At 41.1% G+C, this 18,749-nt stretch overlaps 1 protein-coding gene across 3 annotated transcripts; it reads right to left on the bottom strand.

Moving 5' to 3' along the window:
* Positions 1–1,156: 1,156 nt before the first annotated feature.
* cd164 (CD164 molecule, sialomucin) lies at positions 1,157–18,623 on the bottom strand. Of its 3 annotated transcripts, none has more exons than XM_050057846.1 (6): positions 17,141–18,623; positions 16,394–16,465; positions 7,697–7,765; positions 7,184–7,246; positions 5,165–5,242; positions 1,157–5,039 (listed from the first exon to the last, which is right to left on the bottom strand). In XM_050057846.1, the coding sequence occupies exons 1-6, from the start codon at positions 17,208–17,210 to the stop codon at positions 4,867–4,869; spliced, it is 525 nt and encodes a 174-aa protein (XP_049913803.1). In that variant the 5' UTR covers positions 17,211–18,623; the 3' UTR covers positions 1,157–4,866. The 3 variants fall into 3 exon arrangements, with proteins under 3 accessions (XP_049913803.1, XP_049913802.1, XP_049913804.1); XM_050057845.1 differs by having other exon boundaries at positions 7,184–7,309; positions 17,141–17,727; XM_050057847.1 differs by lacking the exon at positions 7,184–7,246 and having other exon boundaries at positions 17,141–17,965.
* Between the last annotated feature and the right edge of the window lie 126 nt (positions 18,624–18,749).

Raw genomic sequence — 18,749 nt, 5'->3', positions numbered from 1 at the left:
GAGGGGCTAAAGAGCCACAGGATGCCTACCCCTGTGTTAAGTGATTCATCGTTGTTCAAAAGGGCTGGTTGTCTTTTCCCCTAAAAAGACAAATAAACAGCTTTAATTTAAAGGAGTACATTGATTATAAGGAACAAAACATTTACTGGGAACAAGCCTTCTCAAGTTTAGGGAAAACTCAAAGCCATTTTCATTCTGATATTTTGAGGTGAGAGTTCAAGTGACCCCTTTGAAAATGGCCGTGTATGCCAGTTGTTCCTTGCCAAACTTTAGCCTAACTTTGGAGCGTTATTTAGCCCTGTTCTGGAGAAGCTATGCCAACATGGTTGGTAGCAATGGATACCTTAGGTTGTCTAGTTTCCCATGATACCACTACCTTCATGCTAGCTCTACAGCCTCTTAAAGACAATAATGTGAGCTGCCAATTATTTTCGCCAGGGGCAGCCTTAGCAGGGGTAAAATAGTTATTTTATAAATAGTTTGGAATATTGGTGAACAGGCTTCTTTGCTTTCTTGCCCAGAGTTACATTAGATACCATTCAAACACCTTTTACGTACCGGCAACTGACAGTTAGCTTAGCATAAAGTCTGGAAACACCTAGCTAACACAGTTAGCCTGATTCTGTCCAAAGGCAACAAAATAGCCAAAACATATATTTATTGCTTTATCCAATTTAATTAGTGCGGAATTTAGGGATACCTCAATGTCTAGATTCTAGCTAACACCTAGCTAACATTAGCAGTCAGCTAGGTTCTATCTAAAGGTAACAACATAGCCTAAAAATATTCATTGCCATATCCAGTTTAATGGGTAAACAATGCTGACTTTGGGGATACCTACTGTCTAGATACTGAAAATGATTTAATTTTAATTATTTTTTATTTATTTTTGCTCAGCACTGGTTTGCTATTTTCTTCTGTAACAAGAGAACTTGTTGACCTAGCATTAGCCGCACACACCAGGCAAGACAAAGCAACGCCTGAACTCGATACCTTTGGTTGTCTGGGCAACTAGTTGTTCAATTGTAACCATGGCGATGGAGCCAAAGACCTGAGACTGGGCTGTGTATCATCGTCCCACTTGTGATTTGTCATGTAAATGACTGGCTCCAAGAAACTTGACACTGCTGCCAAAGGAAGAAGGTAAACACTGTGATTTGTTTAACAATATTCAAACTTTATTGGCTTTACATCGTGAAACTAAAAGGCAACACTAGAAAACAAGGCACAAAATAAAAGGTTTGAGAGAAGAAGAAAAAAAACAAGAGCACAAAACATTTCAGGAGGCATTGTGGCACCTGCAAGTGTCTACATATGGCTGTGTGTCAAAGTGGGGTGGGAGCAAAGCCAAAAAAACAAAACAAATCGTACCTACAAGACAGATGGCCTCTTAACACAAAGGGTAAAAGATATAGCACTACAGAGTGTGCAGGCAGAAATAAAGCCACGAGGAGGGAATCAAAAAGCTTTTTACTCGTTGCTTTTGTAATTGAACACTGCAAGGCTGAAAACTGATAGGAGAGCCCTCCATGACCAAGCAAATCAGGATTTTGAATTGAAAATCCCACCAGACAGAAAATGCACCAATTGAAAATTACAAGCAAAGTGGACTTTAAGTCATCATGTGACTGATTTTATGAAGAACACTAAAGTTCTGTGGCTGTGGTTACAACTGTAAGTTACAATGTGCTGGTGACAAGTTGTCCAGGCTTCAACCAGGTTTCATCTAGTAGTAAACGATGCCATTCATTAGCTGGTTATAGCCATTTCAGCAGCATTTAAACACCTGTAATTCTGCTGTATGTTTGGTCAAAATATAGGCACTTAAATGCTAATGAAATGTCAGCCATTCAGTACGAAATACATCTAACAAACAAACTTTTCAACAAAAGCATCCTGGTAATCGCCTGGACAGCTTGTCACTAACAAATGCTGTGTGGGTTTGATCGAGAAGTTAAGGCTGAGCATGACAAAACAGACATTAAAGCAGAATACGACACAGAAAACCACTTCACAGGGGTCTGAAAGTGCTGAGTCTCATTGATATTTAATAGGTGTGGCATATCATTTTTACAAACTACAACTACATGTGGATATTAACTGAATAAGGCACTTTTCCTTAAAAGGTGCACGGACTGAGTTAGTAACTTGTAGGAGAAGCTGCGGAGAGGCAACACAATGGACATCTATTGGTATCCACGGATACCAGAGGTGTTTTGACACACCACGATGCCAACACGTGATGCTGTGTTCTACAGGAATGCAGCTACCATGTCTAAAGCAAAGACTGGATTCAGTGGTTTACACAGCATGCAACTAAACAGCTGTGAATAAAATGTTTCTCTAAATTTGGGCGAAGGCTCTCCGCATGCAGAGAATGACCAAATGGTTGCAGCTAAGGCAAAACTCTGGAGCCTTCTCGCCGTAGTTGGGTCTTTGGGCTGTAGCCTAATGCCACCAGGTGACTAGGTTAAAAGGCGTGTTAATGGTGAGCAGCAGGAGACATGTAATCTTAAATTATGAAAGCCAAAAGAAAAACATCTGCACTGTTCATGGTCATAGAAAACAAGGTGATTATTCATCCATTATCTAGTAAATATTCAAGACTGAGTATTTATACAAGCATTTGATTTTTTTTTTTTTTTTTTTTTTGGCTGAACCATGAAAACATTTACAAAGACAAAGTTACAAAACAAAGCTTGTCAGTGCAATGCTCAATTTCCATGCCAAAACTGAGGACTTTGGCTCAATGCACACTGTTTCAAGGCATTCTTTCAACTAGCATATGGGCTAATTACAAATAATCAAGTGGTTTTTAAGAGTGTCTAAATCCTTAAGAGATATGCAATGGGAGGAAAAATCACAACTCCAAGCATCCAGCATGCAATAATGAAAAAAAAGGGCATTAAACCAAACATTCTTGACACCAACAAGCCGCTACAAGCAAAATGTACTCCTTCATTTAGCCTTTCCTCAAGTTGAAACCTAGAAGATGAACAAAAACAGGACACGGCTATGTACAGGAGGGACAAAATGGAGAGAAAAAAAAATCACACAGTTAGCAGCAAGCTAATTAGAGAACTTGACATGAGCTCTAGCACGGCTGCTTAGTTGTTGCACTTCATTCACAATCCTCTCATTTACACCGCAAAGTCAGAAATCAGAGGTGCACTGCTCATATGACCAAACTAGCACTCAAACAGTCCATCATTTTAACCTCAATGCACTCTCTCCAATACTCAAGTTTTTAAATTAAGCCCAATATTTTTGCCTTTTCTTTAAAGTTGCGTTCCCTGATTTACAGCACCTATCGACCCCGAAATTTCCTTCCAGCTCATTGTTCATGCTTTAAAATTTAATACAATTTACAACTGAGTTCTGAAACATAAATAGTGACGTGGGAGGAAATTTGGGAGACGTACTGGGCGCTACAAAACAGGAGAGCACCCTCAAACGATTCATTTATACAAAGTCACCAGAGAGAAGACCATCAATGATGAATATAGTCCTCTACTTACAGGGAAAAAACTTCAATCATGACTGATCAAGGCCCTCGAGTGTCTGTATTCTTCACAATAAAAGGCTCTTCAGTCCAGCTGGGATACTACGGTTCTCACCAATATCAGCACAGCGATACCGTTTCTTCCTCACAAACAAACTAATGATAACACTTGGGCCTCAACCAGGGAGAAAAGACTCTTCCGTTTCTCTCTTTAAGTCATACTGGACATTAAAGGCACTTCACTGCTATCACTGTCCACATCAAGAAGGTGCATGCTGTTCTCTTTATCTCCCCATTCTCCATATTATACATTATTAAAACAAATTAATTATTAATATCTCTGAAATATTCTACAATCTCTCAATATGACCCACAGGCCCTTTTTGACCACCCAACAGAAACGGGGGCAAAGGGCCAGCTCAACGTTAGCAGAGTGGGTCTGTTTTAATGTTGGCAATGATCAGATATGACAGTTGGGGGATTGAAATAAGGGGAATTAACTTTATAGGGGATTTATTGCATTGAGCTGCTCTACTGGCAGTTTTGACATTTTTTCCAACTAGTATTGGGTGAAAGATTTTCCCAGGGAAGTCAACAGCAGAAGACACACAGCACTCCTAAATGCCAAGGGAGACACCCAAAATAAGACCAGCGGGATGGCTTTTTAGTTTTACTTTGACATCAGATGATTGGGTGTTGCTTTTATTCCCTCCTAAGTAACCCCACCGCTTTTACGTCATCCATGAGCACGTATACATGTTACAGCTGCATGGAAGAAGAGGGAGCCGGCCCACGATTCAACAGGCTAAAAGCAACACTGAATCATCGCAGTCGTCACGTTCAAGAATAGCTGTGAACTCAAACAGTGTTTCCAAATCAAAATGCTGCCAGCTTGCCGCTGTACTACTCCCAAAGCATCAACAGGAAAGATACTTTGTGTATGTGACTAATTCTGTAACTCTCATGTGGTGTGTTTAACTGAGGAAGCCACAAGAGGAGGGGCTGTAAATAACACGAACCCCCTCAGTTCGCTGTAAAATGGTTTTTCGCAGAATGACTAACGGCATAATGGAGGTGGGAGTATCTACCAGGTGATGTAATCCATATGCTCAAGGCTTAAGATGCCATATCACTGGAAATCTGTTTAGTTGAATTATCATATACAGGCCTGAGTGTGTGCATTAATACAGGCTAATGCAGGCCTAAACCACACAAGGAACAAACACTGAAGATCTACAAAAACCTGCTTGAAAACACTGTTTGAGTCCATCGCAATGAGTGCGTGCCGAGTTGGGAGTCTTCTCTGGAAGGTTCTAGTTGGCAGGGATAAGTCAAGCGATGTGGATCTATAAAGTGCAGCTGCTTCAAAGGGTGTGGTAGTTGCGATCCTTGGACTTGCAGAATTTGTAGAGGAAGAAGATGACGGCCTGCAGACCCAGGACCAGCACTATTCCACCGATGAAGCTTGCAGCGTCGAAAGTGTTCTTGTGAGGGGCGGGAGAGGGGGCAACTGGTGTGGTAGTTGTGCTGGTTCCATCTGTGATATGAGACAGAGGAAAGGAAAATGGAGATTAGATATTGTTGTTGATTGTTGTGTATGTACGTTACAGGGCAGATGTGAAATATTCTTGCACCATCACAATGTCAGACTCTGCAACTTACTTGCAGAAGGGGATGGAGACGTAGGGCTGGAGCTGTTACCAGCGTGAGTAGGGGCAATGGTGGTATGGTTTGCACTGTCTGTAGCAGGGTCACAGCAAAAACACATCCATTAGCTTTTCCACCGTTTGACTTTTAAAGATGTTTGAAGTTGTAATCCTTAAGATTGCAGTCCTGGTTGATTTGCAGACACCTGTGGTTACTTGTGACATCAGTAAGAACACTTTAATACCAAAGCAAACACTCATTGAGCAGCTGCTTTGATGCTTTGGCGTATCTGCAGCTAAAGAAACACGTTGTCTAAATAAATCTGTCAATATAATTTTAACCGCAACCTGATTTTATGCTGTACACAGGCAAGTAGTATTTCCAGGCAGATTTAAGTTTACTGCCCTGCTGAATAGTTAGAGGTGTGCATTGTTGTCCCTTCATCAACAGCCCACTGCTCCTTCCTAGTCCCTCGTTAAAAGTAAAATTGATACACTGATGAAAAAGTCTTGTTTCGTAGATGCATTTTTGATGAACACTCGCAATTAAACAAAAACATTAATGGTGGATTACATGCAGCATTGTTTCCTGTGAATCCCTCGTGCATGTGATGGCATTTGGAGTCATCATTAATACACTGAATAGCTACTGCTAAAAAAAATAGAGGCCATAAACAGTGTAAAAAACCTGTGTTTGATCGCATAAAATTCTTAAGGATTACAACTTTAAAGGGACAGTTCACCCAAAAATCAAAAACACATATCTGTAGAGCTATTTATCAGTCATTGTTTTGGTGTCAGTTGATGAGTGTTAGAGATATCGGCCATAGAGATGTCTGCCTTCTCTCAAATATCATGGAACGAAATGGGACTCGGCTTGCTCGTTCAAGTGCAGGATGTAAATATACAAGTTCCCATGAAATGAAAAATAAATGTTCCCAGTTTAAATTCTGTGTCCCCATGTTAATTGATCATTTATCTCTTTTTTTTAATGCCAGATGTATGTCAAATCATCAGTATGGGTATTTTTACAAAAAAAATCCCTGTATTTCCTCTTTCTGTGAAACCAGGTACAATGGTTTCAAATGTCTGATGATTCATTGTGCACTCAGGGGCGATCACAAAATCCAGTCAAGTGAGACTTTGGGTGACTATCTTGCCATACCAGTCATATAAAACTGCACTCACTGTTTGTGCGTTGTAGTAGCTACTAGAAGAGATGTGTGTTTGGATACCAGTGGGCAAAACCTTTTTTGTCATTTTCAAAACAATGTGGTGGAGGTTCAATTCATTCATCTCTGCCTTGTCCTCCTCCTGATCCAATGGTTGGGGAGGTGTGATTGGAGCTAACAGTGCACTCAGCAGCGGACTCAACTTTAGCTTATTGTGCTAAACTCTAAGCCTGCCCACTTTTTAGCGGATTTGGACTTGGATTTGATTTAAATTTTGCTTGGGATATGTCATAGTACAGAAGCTAAAGATGTTCAAATTTAGGTTTCACATGGACTTTAATGGCGTCCTCCTCAGCTGAGCTGTGACATTAGCTAGCTCAGTGGTGCTAGGTGAGCTAGCAGTAGATGCACGCTTCCTTCTGCATGGTGATATGGTTGGCGGGTGTAGTTCTATAGAAAGAAAATAGTTCCTACAGGAAACTGCTTAAAGCAAGGTCTGTGGATTATCTCGAGTAAACAGGTCATGATTTCTGGGAAGAGACATTGCTGTTGAGTTTTTCCAAATGTTTTTTTTTTTTGTCGCTTTGAGCACCACAACTCGAGTGCCATCTAGTTCTATTACATTCCAGAGGAGGCCGACATCTCTACAGCCGATATCTCCAACACTCATCAACTTACACCAAACAGTCTAGATTGATAAACAGCACTACAGCTGAGAGATAAAATATGTATTTTTGCTTTTGGAGTGAACTGTCCCTTTAAAGAGATGTCGATAAAACTTTTAAAAAGACCATTTTAAACCTTATATGCTGGACAACACAGACTAAAGCAGGCAGTAGCGGAGGTTTTTTGGGACCGGTTACCTGTGGTGGGCAGAGGGCTGCTGCCGTTAGAGGAGGCGGTGGTGACAACAGGGGTAGGGGCAGCTGTAGTGGGATGGGGAGGAGTCACAGGGGCAGTTGAAATCACGATTGTTGAGCTTTCAACAGCTGGACAGGGAACCAACACCAAGACAGGGTGAAAGGGTGAAAGCAAGAGACACCAAGCAAACAACGATGGTCAGAGACTACACAAGGCTCATTTCTTTAGGGAAGGTGAAATTAATGTTTTACACATAGCCAACTGTTTTGGGACACACACGAAGACAACAGAGACGGAGCCAAAGTGCTGAGACTGACCATTAACTGACACCTTTGTTAGAGCTTTGCTACACCGAAACAGAATCTGCAGATTATCAATACCCCTAACTTGGAAAAATGAGTGTCTTTGATTACAAATATGGAATCTGCTGATTCTTGTAGGGCCTATAGGAACATGTTAATATAAAGTGTTAATTTCCACTCTGATATTTAGGACTGCTACGCTGTTAGACTTACCTGAGCAGCTGGCAGGGGTGCAGGTATCGTTATCTGCCACATAAGTCGTGTTGTGACAGCTAGGAGTTGCTGAAAGAGACAAAGGTATCGTGATTTAAATGTGCGGTTCATGCCTTATATGAATTCTACAAAGTCATCAAAGTAGATTTCAGCATCTTGTGTTTGCAGGATTAAAAGCACTTCAATCCTGAACCTGTTATTGTGAGCTGATGACTGAGCAACAATTAGTCATCTCACTGAAGTCTCATTATAAAGCTCATAAAGAAGAGGAACCACCAGCATCACTGCGTGTGTTCAAGACATAAAGGCCAACAGTCTCCATCTCAAGGTTTTTTTTCTTTTCGTAGAGCACACAGTCAGCTGTATCTGATGATCTGTCTCACACTTGTTCCGATTATACAAATATTAAGCAACATGAGATGCGGTGGGGCAAATCTCTTATCTTATCTCCTACACAGGAAGGTCAGAGCAGTTGCTCACACAGGCCCACATCCTGCAGTTGGGAGGATGGCATCCTGCTGCCCCCATCATAACACTCGATGATATGAAGGTGGGCATGAAACCTGTTCTGTATGCATGTATTGGTCTACATTGAAAATGTTACTTACGTAAATTAGTATCACCAAAAAATTCCCCTTTTCCACCTTTATCATCATAATTTTTTGCCTTCATTCACAGATGACAGTAGATTGGGACAAGGGGAGAGAGACAGAGGGGTATGAAATGTAATAAAGGTGTCAAGGCTGGTAAAAATATTTGTTTTGCAACAGTATAGCTCCTGTCAGAGTCAAAATTCTACAGGATTATCTAAGATGGAAGGAGTCTCTCTCTGTCTGTATATGTCCTTCAGTTTTCTCGACAGCGGTTCATCAGATCAATTTCCCACTCGGTGGGTGTATTGCTGAGGACCAAAGGTAGTACAGTGTGGAGTGCAAGCTTTTGAGACTATGGGACATATTTATCAGTAGGGTGTTATGTACATACTGTGTAGTGTATTGAGAGCTAGATGTATTATAGTAGCTGGATGCAAAACCCAAAGATGGCACCAATTCAGTTCAATGGAATAGCTCGCCTGGCACATATGTCAAAAAAAGTTCCTAGCTTCCGGGTTCAATTCTGCGGTATGCAGTATGCAGTATGTGCAATAGTGTTTCTGCCACTGGCCTCGCCCGCGATTTCCTGCACAGCCCACAGACTTTTCACTGTGATGACATTACAGGTTTTTAAATTGTTTTTCTCAGCTTGTTGAAAGTTTAACAGATACAAAACCTGCATGGATCAAAAGTTCATAAAAGAAAGAGTCATAATTGACCTTGTCTGCAGTTCAAGGTGTCCTGTTAACAATTTTACAGACCTCTCTTTCACAGTGGTGGTCTACAGGAAAAATGCTTTTTAGGCCGTGGGGGATTTTTATTTATTTTTGCTGCAATTCTGCGAGTGGCCACTGGGAAACAGTGGAACCATGGCTGACAGGTGTTCCTGGGACCTGACTAAGTAGGGACCCATTAATGAGACATGTACAGCTGCAGGCACATTATGTTTGTAGTGTACACGACACGCCAATACAAACAAGACAAACCCACCAACGTGACGGCTATCTGAACCTTGCTACAACGCTAGGCTGTGGTGAATAAATGGGACCAAATGTAGCAATCCACTTTAGAAGTCATAATATATGAAAACATGATTACCTTTATAAGTAACAAGATATAACCCTTTACATTACTCTAATCCTTACCTTAACCACCTCTCTTTTAACGTGATACTCCATAGCTAGCTAATCACTAACTCAGCATTAGCATGAGTAACGAGATGTAGCCTTCTCATTACCCTTACCCTAACCTTTTCATTTAATTCTTCATAGCTAGCCAATTGCTAACTCAGCATTAGCACGAGTAAGGAGATGTAGTCTTTCCATTACCCTTACCCTAAACTTTTAACGTAATACTTAAAAGCTAGCTAACTGCTAACTCAGCAATAGCATAAGTAACAAGACGTAGCCTTCCCATTACCCTTACCATAACCTTTCAATGTAATACTTTATAGCTAGCTAATCGCTAATTTAGCAATTGTGACAGGACTTCCACTCTCAGGCCAAGGAGCAAAGGGGGGGTGATTGAGGTGTGACGTATAGGTATGGGGACAGGTCACATAACTGCCCCAGCTGCAGTTATACCTACTCGCTTTTAACTCTTACACCGCTAAATTGCATGCTGGGTACAGCTCGATCTTCAACTCTCACTACAGTACAGATGAAGAAAGAGACTGGAGGGGTTACATTGTAGTTAACTCAAACATTTCAAGCATCAGCAATCTAACTTTCAAAATGAATGCTTGTGTTCCAATAAATAGCCTGGCCCCAAAAAGCTTGCTGTACGCAAAAGACATGTATACTCGAGCACTGCTAGGGGATGTGACTATGTCATGGCAGGCGTATTGCTTAGGACCCAAGGGAGCACAGTGTTGAGTGTAAAGTTGTACAGATGAGCACCACTCTGGAGAAAGCTGCATGCCAAGCCATCTACCCGTTTTTTTGCACTACACTAGTATCATTAATGTTTAAACATATAAGATGCATTTAAATGTTGTAGATAGTCGAGGTTGAGCTCATTTCAACAACTTCATACACTGTCAGGTAGTGTATAACAGTCACAATGCATTATATTTTACAAACTAATCAAATGTTTTGTAAATAAAATGTTGATCTGCAAAATAAATGTCAAATAAATGTAAAAGTATAAAGTGCCACAAATCAGTTTGTTACATTTATTTAGTTACATGTCACAATTGTCTAAGACTGAAGATACTTTAATTTGATTTTTCTGTTGTGTTTGCTGAGTCATAGTTTGATCATCTACAGTAGGTGTTTTCTCTTTCATTGGAAATTTGGATTACTAATTAACCATGACAGAGAGGGACTTTGCCCCTCCGTGAAGTCTTGCCTGTCCCAATTTCTTACAAAACATCAGGATACAGACTAAATATTGATTCAGTTATGTATTTATTCACCTACCTAAGACATAATATTTTATTAATTTACAGACATGAGTAACTAAAGCAAGATGTAATTCCATAAATCAAACAACCGAACACAGAAATGTCTATCTTCAACTCGGCCTGTGTCACAGTGAGGAAACCATGAGTCACGTCAGACAGCACCTTGTGACTATAGATTCTTTCCACACCCAGTTATATGGTGTTTACTTTACTGCTGTTGTTCGGGCTAAACTGTCAGCAGATTTTAAAGCTTTGGCACACATATCCACACGTCAGAAACGATATTTCCTGGATATGTACAGGAAGTTATTTGATAAACAGGGTACAACTGTGTCAAACTTCCTTCATGCAAAAAAGCAAATGTTGGAATTCTGAAGGTGTGTGATGTTTTGATAATCAATATAAATATATCATGTATTAGAGTTACTAATACTATTACTGATCGACAGAAGATGAATTGGGGATTATTTTGATAACTGGTTAATCTTTTTTCAAGCAAAAATGCCCAAAAATGCTGATTCATGCTTCTCAAATGTCAGTTGATGCTTTTCTTTATATACATGATAGTAAATTGAATATCTTCAAATAACTAAATCTGTTCTGTATTTAACTATCATGTAAAACCCTTACTTATTTACTGACAAACTATAACACTAAATACTGTGACTGGTCAGGATCAGACTTACTGGACATGGATACAGTAATGAGAAAACATCAACAGTACACAAACACCCAGCACGGCCACCCCTTGCCCTCACTTGTTGTTGTTTTTTTCTTACAGGTTCCCAAACTAAACGTCTCATGTAACGGGAAGAGGAAGACATATTTCCCATAAAGCTTTACAGTTAATTGTGGTGACGGGAGGGGCCGTTGACCTCGTCTTTGTGTTGGATTTGTTTATATGAGCACACGGGGGCATTATCATGACAGAATACAGGAACATCATAAAGGGAACTGTGTCGACTCAATGTGGAGCACCTGCTGCTGTAAAACGCCTTCCAGCACCTTCCCTGCTTCTAATACTACAATCCACAGCAACCAAAACTTAACGACTCCCACCAGATGGCTGCCCATAAATTACAGATTCACCAACTTTAACAGGGAGGCTGCAGCCATTGTTGAAAGCATCTTTAGGCTTACTCCAAATAGGGCCAAAAATATGCTGCATTCTCCACTGCTAAAAGGGCTGTATTACGTATCAAATATGAAAATATCATGTTCAATTATCCTGGCCAAAATAACTGCAATTGACAATATTATCCCATTAATAATAGAAATATGCTCTTAAAATGGCACTAAAACATACAGAAATCTTTTTACCTTACATTTTGTAAAGAAACAAATATTTTTGTTGTATCACAGATATGCTTTTTGACTATGTGAAATGGTATCAGATCTTTTGATACGAAATATGCCACTGCTTGACTAAGATTTTTGTTTGTTTTTTTAAGTTGTATGTATGCAGCCTGTTTTTTTTTTGTTTTGTTTTTTTTAAATTGTAGAATTCAGGCTTGAGCAGTATTGTTTATCTTTCCAATCTATTTTTTCTACCTTTCTGACGATATTACACCAAGGTATATGGTATATGATAGTATTTGTGGGAAAACAAACAAGCAAACAAAGCAGAAACTGAGCTGTTGGTGACAGAGGTCACTGGTAGCATGTAGGACATCGTCTGGCCTGCAGTAATTTGTGTCTCATATGCAATTAGCCTACTTTGACAAGTCTTGCAGGGTTTAAATACTTATGGCCAATAGAATAATGAATAGATGGAAAATAAGCGCCCTTCTTTCGCAAACTCTTGCTGGAGGAGTTGATGACACTTGCTGCTGCGGCGTGTATTGAGGTGTGAAAGGAAGTTTAACGAGTTAACACTCTTTAGCCACAATATTCTTGAGGCAAACAGTACACACAACTTCGATCATGTTGGCTGGCCCACCTTGATTATCAAGACTAAAGTGCTCCTAAACAGGGGCAGAGGCAGGGCCCTGTTCAAGCCAAAAAGCTAAATTTCCGTGGTCTAAAATTACCCAGATCGTCTGCACTGTGGGGCCCATAGAGCAAATGCTCTATGGGCATTTAACTAACTAACACGGCCAAATGGCTAACTTCTGGTTTAATGCTCTGCTAACTTGATGGAGATAAAATGATTTGATGAATGAAATGATAAATTGTGTGGCTCTACTAGACTTTCAAAATATTATGGACCAAATGGATCAAATCCCGAAAAATCTATCCACTGATTAACAATGTAAGCTCATGGGAGAAGTCTTTTGGAGCCCCATAGCATCGTGTGACGGACCCGAACAATCGCAATCTTTCTCAGTTCATCTGCCTGTTCCACTAGTAGAGACTGACCTCTGTTGGCATGCGCTATGCCCCACAATACATCGACTACAGCATCTCCGTACATGGTATACTGAATACCTTGATACCACCCAAGCCTAGCAGAGTCTGTTATTGTTGGCTGCCCAGCAGTGTCTTTCATTGATACTGGACGCAATATTTACAATTATCCCAATAATGGAAATTTGCCACAATCAACTTATTGTGAGTGTTTATAGCAAGTCTGCAATAAAAACCGTACATCATCCCATCCCTTATATCAGGTTATGCATCTCTGTGCACTGTCCTTGGAGACATGCAACTACCAAATGACCATCCTGTCACAATTGCTAGTTTGTGGAGCATGAAGTAAAGTTTCTGTTTTACTGTGTCGTTTGGCTGTTGGTTTCATTATATGGTTATCACTGAGCCTTGTGGTTTTCACTAGTTATTCTCTCAGGTGTCTACTGTCTATATGCATTTTCACCATTTTCCAGACTGTTAATCCTGCTACATTACAGGATCTAGCAGTTTTGTTACAACTGATCAAGGAGGAAAATTAGCACAAAACCTAATCAGCCTCATATATCTTAAAACTCAAAGAGTGAAACTGTTTAAAGCTGATAACTTAATGACTCACTGCCTTTCAAACTGTGATTTAGTTTCATCAAAGATCAAGTAAAGTGTTGGCTGCATTATTCTTCCCACTCTCTGTGTGATCTGATCCTGCCATCTATGTATGTCGAAGCTTGTGGGAGGAGGGTTTCTTTCACCCTCCAGTAGGTCAGAGGGCTGTTATCTCGCAGGCAGCTGTGAAAGGTAGGACTGACTCTCACCCTTTTCCAAGAAGGTGACATCATCATCACCACGAGTCACATCCACAGCTTGCTGGAGCTGGAGCTGTGAGTGAAAGCCTCGGCTCAACCACAGAAAACAGCCTGTTGGTTAAGAGCACCCGACCAGCTTTGTCACAGACTACGGGCTGTACTTAGAGGCAGTGCAGAGCTTGCGTGTACACGTGTAAAGTTTTTTAAGCGTTTAAACACTGGGCTGCAGGGAAATGTGCCTCTGACGCCAGAGCCTTGTGTACACAAATTCCCTAAACCGAAGATAAATCTGGTAATGACAATGTGGTAGGCGTTGCAGCAGTGTGGTTATGCTGTGCTTCAGCCAGAGCTGACCTTTCCGGTTTTTGCTGAGTTCATATGAAATAGGTGATCCATTCTCGGGTTTGTGAAAGGCTTTAGCTCTAGGCTTTCTTGGTGTGTGTGTGTGTGTGTGTGTGTGTGTGTGTGTGTGTATGTGTGTGTGTTTGTGCCGTAAGCAGTCAGTGTTGTTCAGCACTGTTAAACCTGCTTGTATCCTGTGTAGCAGGCTGGTCAGAGTTGTTTGCTTGAGTGTGTAACAACAGCGAGGAGAGTCTTTGGGTAGAAGAGGCACATTTTCCAACACAAACACAGATGAATCTCCCAAATACTTTTAACAATGTGTCCTTGTGTACATTAACATTGAAGGATCAAGGGAAAAATAACTGCTAAGCAAATCTTGTGTACAATATAAACTCACACTATGAACTAAAACATTTGTGAACAGACTACAAACTTATAACTAGCACAGATCTCGATACATTTGTTTTTGATTTTGTTTTTTTTCTCTCAGAGAGTTTGTTATTTCCTGTAATTGTAAACCTGTACAGGTTCCTCCCTTGGACCCTTGGGAAATACAACAAGCTAAACTATCCTGTCCCACTTGTCTCTGAGAAGAGGTATTTAATCGTCATGTTACCTGTCCTGTTCAACTGCCTAATGATTCCTTATGTAATGTATCAATAGAAGTATATTCAACAGTCAGAAACAAAGCAAAAGGAGGGCGTGGGATCATCAAATCAGTAAACACCCTCTCCTGGAGAGAATCAAAGCTTCTCATTGGGAAAGCTGTCAAACAGGTTGACTCCCATGAGATGTAAAATACCTGCGCTGCTTATCCTACTTCTGTTAGCTGTTGTCGGAGCAAAGCTTAATGGGTTTGTATATGCTAGATCGACAGGTCATACAGTTGAGATTACACAAGTTATCTTTCATTCTCTGAGCCTAATGAAAACTGGAATGTACGAGATCACAGTACACTCCGAACTGCACACGAGACATAAATTATGAGAACAAGGCACATGAAACTAATCTTGTATCCTATCTGCACACTCTTTCCTCTAACTCGTGCCGTTATCCTCTCCTTCCTTCTGTTCCCCAGCGTGAGGATATTGCAGGCTTCCTGCCACACATCCCCTGCGCTTCCTCTCTTGTTCATTTTATTCACAATCACCAGAGACCTGTGTATATCTGACACACACACTGAACTCAGGCCAACACTGGAGTACAGCCCTCCGGGGCAATATGGTCAATAAACACAATGCTTAAGAGGATTTTTTTTTCACGTACAAGGTTCAGGTTTGGGCCAGAGGTCTATTGTGGCATTTGGCTCCAAAACAGATAGCCAGAAGTTTGATTTAAAGCCCATAATCACAAGAGTTTATCACACAATCTTTTTCATATTTGCAAAAGGAATCTGTGAGTCAAAGCTATGATTTTAAGATAAAAGATTATGACACCTGATTTCCTCTTTACTCATAAAACGTGCAACTTCATCTCTTGACACTGATAACAACGTGAACACTACCAGCTCCTCTCCTCTCCTGCTGAAAACCACAAACCGTAAGAGGAGCACGCAGCCAATGGAAAGCCATTGGTCGACTCAGGAAACAATCTATCATACACTTTTGTTATGGCAACTTCTTTTTACTGAATGATGCATATTTCTAAATCACAACCAGCGAGACTTCCAAATTAGGGTTGAAAAATACCACTGCAGCATATTTCTCCACATCTTACGTGCTATGGTGCAGAAGTCAGACAGATTTCTCAAACTCATGTTTAGACAGACATTCCCATTAGCATAATGAAATTACGGGACGGCGATAGGGAGATGTAAGCAAAGGGCAGCAACACCACGACCAGAATAAAAGTGAGACTTAAATGTCCAAAAGAATTCAGGCTTTGCCTCCCTTGCCTTGCCAGTACTATACGATAAATCTGTTATGATAAGGAATAGTGAGTCTATGCAATAAGTTGCTGAATTTAGCCCCAACCTAGACATCCATAGTGTTTGGCTGGTGTTGCCAGACAATTACGATACAGCTCAGGCTTTAGGGATATTGAGATGACATCATCTAAAAGTCAGCATCCACTCTGCTATACATTCTCCCCATACCCAGGAATCATGTGTCCAATCAGCTCAGCTGTCTGGACAATTTAGGACACACAAAGACCAACCTGTGCAACCTGCCACACACACACACACACACACAGGACAGATACTCACATGATGTGCAGTTAGCCCACTGGCAGTCATGAACGGTTTCACATAAAGCACAGGACAGAGAGGTGCATCCATCTGCAAAGAAATCATGAATCAAATTTGGCTGTGGTAGTTTTTTCAATATCGTTAACTTCCCACATGTGGTGGAAAATGAAACTGTGGCTCTCCAGAGGTTGCCATACAATGTGGAGGGGGTGACTTATAATAACAGTGTCAAACATTTTAGTGGGAACAAAAACAGCAAGGCATTACGTTGTTATGAATCTTAAAATGTGACACAACTGAGAGAAAACATGTAGGCTGTTACATAACAAGCTAATCTGGTTCTTGATCAACTGGATCTGGCAATTAGGGTTACACCAGAGTCAATAACTCAGCCCCGTGGCCTCTTATCATTCGAATTATGGGAGAGATATTGTGGTTACACAGGTTAAATCTAATTTCAGGTCCCACAGCTTGCTAGCAGGCTAAAGCGTTAGCTGGACCTGACAACTTGAGCGTGCAGATAAAACCGACAAGTTGCCAAAAGGATATTTTTCTAACATGTATTTGTTGTAAGCTTTAAAAAGGATGAGTGACAAGTGTCAACTGTCAAAGCGAGGCGACTAACGGCCACTGTAATGACCAAAAATGGAGGCACACAGTCACAGATTAAAATCAGTTCACTGGTGGATGTCTTCACCGAGCTAAGGAGGGACACGGCTGTGTGTAGCTAGCCGCTAGCTCAGCACTGAGAGGTCGCAAACTTACCTGAGTCTGTCGCGGCTGCTGCGCCGATCAGAGCCACAGCTACGGTGAAAAGCAGCACCTTCAGGTACATGACTGCGGCCGACTTATTGCTCCTTCTGATCCAACAGGGAAAACGTATCTGCCGAGAAACGTCGAGAAAGAGACTTCGGAGATTTCACAGCTTCCTCCCCGTCTTACGTTTACTGGTCGCTGCTGCTGTTGCTGCTCGCTGGCTCGCTACTTCCTACTTGACAGGTCATGTGGCACTTTTTACTGGGAGGAGTGAGAAAGAACGAGGGTAAGTGAAGTGACACCACGTCACAGGCAAGAGGGAGAGAAGCTCCTTATTATCATTAACCAAACTGCTAGGCGTCACTTCTGTTGGCCTCAGGGAGACGTTTCTTGAAACAAATAGCTGACAGAAAGTACAGCTGTGACGCAAAACACGTAATATTAATGTACTAAAAATAACCTCTCACAACCACGGCCTGATTGGCTCGCTACAGGGCCCTGGGCACAAATGCACCGTGGCCCCCAACCCCATCACTGCTGGCCTATAAGCAGCAGTGTTGGGCATGTTACGCTCAAAATCTAATTTAGTGGTTACTTCCATTTGAAAGGAATGTTACTTTACAACAGTACTGTCTGTAATGTGTGTCTTATTACACTACTTTTTCATTACTTCCATCAAAATGACCTCAGAAGAATGACCATGTCAAGGAATGACTTATTGTTATTTTAGCCCATGACTCTCAAGAGTTTAAGTGGTTATGAAAATGGATGGATGGACATAAGTAGGGGAGTATACTGTAGCGCGTTTCATTACAATTAGCAAATTAGCATTGTCACTTCACAATAAGAGGGTTCCTGGTTCAAATCCAGGGTGGGGGAGCCCTTCTGTCAGAGTTTGCATGTTCTCCCTGTGTCAGTGTGGGCTTTCTCTGGGTACTGTTGGGAATAGAATGATTTTATGTGTTTTACTATAAGTTGTGTTTCACGATATAAGTTTTAGATGTGTGAACAATGAGAATACTGAGATGATTTCAGCTGATCTGAATGTGTTTGCTTTGCAGAAGTGGAGAAGTACAGGAGAGGAAGAGACATGAAGTCTGAGGAGCACATACCGCAATGCTTAGATAATTAGTTTCATATATGGTAAAAAGAATAGAAAGTGATGTACAGATAGTAAGGTACAGCACGTGTAGGGAGTTGTGTTGTTCTCTTGTCTTTCAAAACAGGAACCACGCCCCCACCGCCAGCGGGAAGGAGTCAGATTAACACGAGGCAGGGGCGTGGTGTGGTGAAGGAGGAAGTGGAACTGCCAATGAGAAGAGGACAACGCCTTGCGTGCACAATGACACTCTGTTACGCTCAAATATACTGGGTCAGGGAAAGGACAGGAGGTCAGACTTCGTGAACTGACACACCTTTGTTGTTCGTCAGGGACGTGAAGTTGAGACCCAGAGCTCTGTAATTTTATTCCTTTACTGTTTAATAAACTACATTAACTGAGACCGAATATCTTCTCCTATTGCTTCATTAAAGAACACGCAGGACTGAGCTCACACATAGCACATTGGAGAGTAGGATGAGCCCCTAGTCCAACAGTACCCTGGCTTCCTCCCACAGT

The sequence above is a fragment of the Epinephelus moara genome, chromosome 12 (genome assembly GCF_006386435.1).
Source record: "Epinephelus moara isolate mb chromosome 12, YSFRI_EMoa_1.0, whole genome shotgun sequence".
In the NCBI taxonomy this organism is placed as follows: domain Eukaryota; kingdom Metazoa; phylum Chordata; class Actinopteri; order Perciformes; family Serranidae; genus Epinephelus; species Epinephelus moara.
The sequence above is the reverse complement of the archived record's forward strand: the minus strand, read 5'-3'. Positions and strand labels throughout refer to the sequence as shown.